We start from the raw sequence: 4220 nt of genomic DNA on the forward strand, positions 1-4220 counted from the left end.
TAAACACTCCATTCTAGGAGAAAGACAACCCCCTGGGACGTCCTAACAAGCGTAAATGAACCTGCCAGGCCGCCGGCCCCTCTGCCGCCGCCCGCCCCATCTTAAGGTGGTTGGAGGAGTTGGTGGGGGCAGCGCTAATTGGAGACTTCGCAAGTAGCAGCTAAGAAAAGCTCTGGCCTGGCCTCCAGCTCTGGAAGATCGCGGATACGTGTCCGCTAGTCAGCGCCAGGAGCGCAGCCCCGCCTTTATGGCGCCCGGGGTCGCATCCGACCGTTTGAATGGAAGCCAATTAACATGCGAATCTTGGGGAGAAGTATACGAATATATTTTCCGAAAGTACGAAAGGAAAAGAGAGACTCCAAGCAGCAGTCTATCCCATTTATATGTTTTCTTTTTTTCTTTAAAGGAATAGGAATTCTTCTTCAAAAGGAAGAACTGTATCCTAGTGTGGCGCTGTAGGATCAGTACTGGACTGCTAACCTCAAGGTCAACAGTTCAAACCCACCAGCCACTCCTTGGAAACCCTATACAGGGTCTCTGTATCACCTGGAACCAAAGAGAGTGAGAGGCGGACCCATGTCACCACTTGTGGTCGCCCTTCGCCAGCTGGTAGCTGGCCTGCACCCAATTCAGCTCCACCATCCAGAATGAACTAAATTGCTCACACACACACAACCCTGTTTCCAAGCGCCAAAGACCAACTTTGGGGAAGTCTAAAGAGGTACCGCTTTCTGGATCCTCGTCAGCGTACTCTCAAATGGGATAGCCCCCACCCCTCATTCGCCACCCCCGAAAAGTCTTTGCGCACCCATCCGCAGCAGGTTTCTCGCCACCACCATTACCACTCGCGAAGAGGTGAAACTCCTACCACCGGCAGCTCACCCTACATTAGGGAGAGGATAACGGAGGAAGGGCTTTACTGATTAGAAATCGGTCTGGGGTGGCGCGCGCTGCATAAAATCACGTCCAAGTCCCCAGAGTGGAATATAGAACCCCAAGGGATATGGGACCAAGACCTCAGACGCGCTAAGTGCACAGGGGCAAGCAGGGCAAACGTGGAGCCTGGAGCAGCCAGGGGATTCGTGGGCTTCTACGAAGGCCGCTGTGACTCTCAGTTTCTCCGGTCAATCCCAAGGTCATCAAAACCAAATCTCCATCACCAGAAAGCGCAAATACATGTCCAGACAGCGAGGACGGCCTTAAGGAAGGTTGAGCCTTGGGAGCTTGTAGACACTACCCCCATCGCCTGACGATTGGCTGATACGTCCGAGGGCGGAGACTGAGTCCGCTTGGTATAAATATTCATGAGCCCGGCTTCTCTGCGCGAGCTGGGGCTGGAGACGGGGAAGTTGGGCAAAGGGCGCTGCTCCCGCCGAGGAGGTGGCGGCGCCGTCAGCTCCAGCCAGGACCGCTCAGCTCAGGTGTTTACGCGTTGCCTTTAGGTCTGGATTTTGTTTTTGGATTTTATTTAAAACTGCCTGCAACTCGCCAGATTACTGACCGTAGCACTGAGCGGACTTTTACCCAGAGGCGGAGATTTGTCTGTCCCGGTGGGCGGACGTACTGACTGACTCCGGGGAGAAGCAGCATTGGCCTCGGCCGAGGCGAGTTCCCCCGCCGAATTCTGGGAACCGGCGGCGGCTGTAGGCAAAGGAATGTGCCTCCTGGGAGAGAAGGCGGGTTGGAGAGGTTGACCCCGGACTTAGGGAGTGCGCCTGGCTCAGCCATCTTGACTCTGCATCACGGGGGCTGGAAAGGAAACTTACTGCTCCGCCACCTTCAGTGCTCTGCAAAGTCGCCGCCGGTCTGGGAGTCTCGGCGGAAAAGTGGCCCCGGCGCGGAGGGAGAAGGGAGAAAGCAAGTGCAGGAAGATGAGCCTGAGACCAGCAACTCTCCTTCGCGCGAGCTGAAATTGGACCGAAATAAGCAGGGGAAAGACCCGAGGGGGACTAACGTGCTCGCCTGCAGTCCACCCTCTAATTTTCTTGGAACCGCTGTGCAATCCGAGGAGTGGGGGAGTGCGGCGCTCTGCTTTCTCCCCGGCTCCCGGGAGAGGCCAGCCAGGCGGCGGAAGGGAGGTTTGGACGGATTCCTGCCCAGCCTTCCGGACCGCGCCGCTGGGACTCTGTCCCTAAGAAGGGGCTCGGCCTTCAGCAGACTCCCCTCCCCAGGAGAGGGAAGCCGACAGAACAGTGAGACCTCGGGTTTTTTCTTCTCTCTCCAGGCAGGGGCCCCACAACGCGCGCCGCGTGGAGGGGCGAGGACACGGCGGCCGCGCGCGGGCTGAGGCGCCCAGCATGGAGTGGAGTTACCTGTTGGAAGTGACCTCGTTGCTGGCCGCCTTTGCACTGTTGCAGCGCTCGAGCGGCGCGGCAGCCGCCTCGGCCAAGGAGCTAGCGTGCCAGGAGATCACGGTGCCCCTGTGCAAGGGCATCGGCTACAACTATACCTACATGCCCAACCAGTTCAACCACGACACGCAAGACGAGGCGGGTCTGGAAGTGCACCAGTTCTGGCCACTGGTGGAAATCCAGTGCTCGCCCGACCTCAAGTTCTTCCTGTGCAGCATGTATACTCCCATCTGCTTGGAAGACTACAAGAAGCCGCTGCCGCCCTGCCGCTCGGTTTGCGAGCGCGCCAAGGCCGGCTGCGCGCCGCTCATGCGCCAGTACGGCTTCGCCTGGCCCGACCGCATGCGTTGCGACCGGCTGCCGGAGCAGGGCAACCCCGACACGCTATGCATGGACTATAACCGCACCGACCTCACCACGGCTGCGCCCAGCCCTCCGCGCCGCCACCCGCCGCCGCCGCCACCGCTGCCCGGCGAGCAGCCGCCCACGGGCAGTGGCCACAGCCGCTCGCCTGGGGCCAGGCCCCCGCACCGCGGCGGCAAGAGTGGCGGCGGCGGGGACACCGCAGCGCCCCCTGCGCGCGGCGGCAGCGGGAAGGCGCGGCCCCCTGGCGGCGGCTCGGCGCCCTGCGAGCCGGGTTGCCAATGCCGCGCGCCCATGGTGAGCGTGTCCAGTGAGCGGCACCCGCTGTACAATCGCGTCAAGACAGGCCAGATCGCCAACTGCGCGTTGCCCTGTCACAACCCCTTCTTCAGCCAGGATGAACGCGCCTTCACCGTTTTCTGGATCGGCCTGTGGTCGGTGCTCTGCTTCTTGTCCACCTTCGCCACTGTCTCCACCTTCCTCATTGACATGGAGCGTTTCAAGTACCCGGAACGGCCCATCATCTTTCTCTCGGCTTGCTACCTTTTCGTGTCTGTAGGCTACCTGGTTCGCCTAGTGGCGGGCCACGAGAAGGTGGCTTGCAGCGGCGGCGCGCCAGGCCCGGGCGCCGCGGGGGCTGCTGGAGGCGCGGCGGCGAGCGCTGGCGCGGCTGGCGCGGGGGCGGGCGCAGGCGGCGCGGGCGGGCGCGGCGAGTACGAGGAGCTAGGGGCGGTGGAGCAGCACGTGCGATATGAGACCACGGGCCCGGCGCTGTGTACCGTCGTCTTTTTGCTTGTCTACTTCTTCGGAATGGCCAGCTCCATCTGGTGGGTGATCCTGTCGCTCACGTGGTTCCTAGCGGCTGGTATGAAGTGGGGTAACGAGGCCATCGCTGGCTATTCGCAGTACTTCCACCTGGCCGCGTGGCTAGTGCCCAGTGTCAAGTCCATCGCAGTGTTGGCGCTCAGCTCGGTGGACGGTGATCCCGTAGCTGGCATCTGTTACGTGGGCAACCAGAGCCTCGACAATCTACGCGGCTTCGTACTGGCACCGCTGGTCATCTACCTCTTCATCGGCACCATGTTCCTGCTGGCGGGCTTCGTGTCGCTCTTTCGCATTCGCTCGGTCATTAAGCAGCAGGGCGGGCCCACCAAGACGCACAAGCTGGAGAAGCTCATGATCCGCCTGGGCCTCTTCACTGTGCTCTACACCGTACCCGCAGCCGTCGTGGTCGCTTGCCTCTTCTACGAGCAGCATAACCGCCCTCGCTGGGAGGCCACGCACAACTGCCCGTGTCTGCGGGACCTGCAGCCAGACCAGGCCCGCCGGCCTGACTACGCCGTCTTCATGCTCAAGTACTTCATGTGCCTGGTGGTGGGCATCACTTCGGGAGTCTGGGTCTGGTCTGGCAAGACGCTCGAGTCGTGGCGCGCCCTGTGCACACGCTGCTGCTGGGCCAGCAAGGGGGCCGCGACGGGCGGGGGCGCGGGGGCCGCGGCCCTGGGG

General features: G+C 61.7%; 1 protein-coding gene across 1 annotated transcript in view; it reads left to right on the plus strand.

Annotated features, from left to right (window-relative positions):
- The first annotated feature begins 2297 nt into the window (after positions 1–2297).
- Positions 2298–4220, plus strand: part of FZD8 (frizzled class receptor 8) — a 2128-nt gene continuing 205 nt past the window's right edge. The window contains exon 1 of the mRNA XM_006871227.1: positions 2298–4219. Within this exon, the coding sequence (XP_006871289.1) occupies positions 2298–4219 (1922 nt within the window). The remainder of the gene's footprint in view (position 4220) is intronic.

The sequence above is a fragment of the Chrysochloris asiatica genome, unplaced genomic scaffold (genome assembly GCF_000296735.1).
Source record: "Chrysochloris asiatica unplaced genomic scaffold, ChrAsi1.0 scaffold00164, whole genome shotgun sequence".
Taxonomy (NCBI): domain Eukaryota; kingdom Metazoa; phylum Chordata; class Mammalia; order Afrosoricida; family Chrysochloridae; genus Chrysochloris; species Chrysochloris asiatica.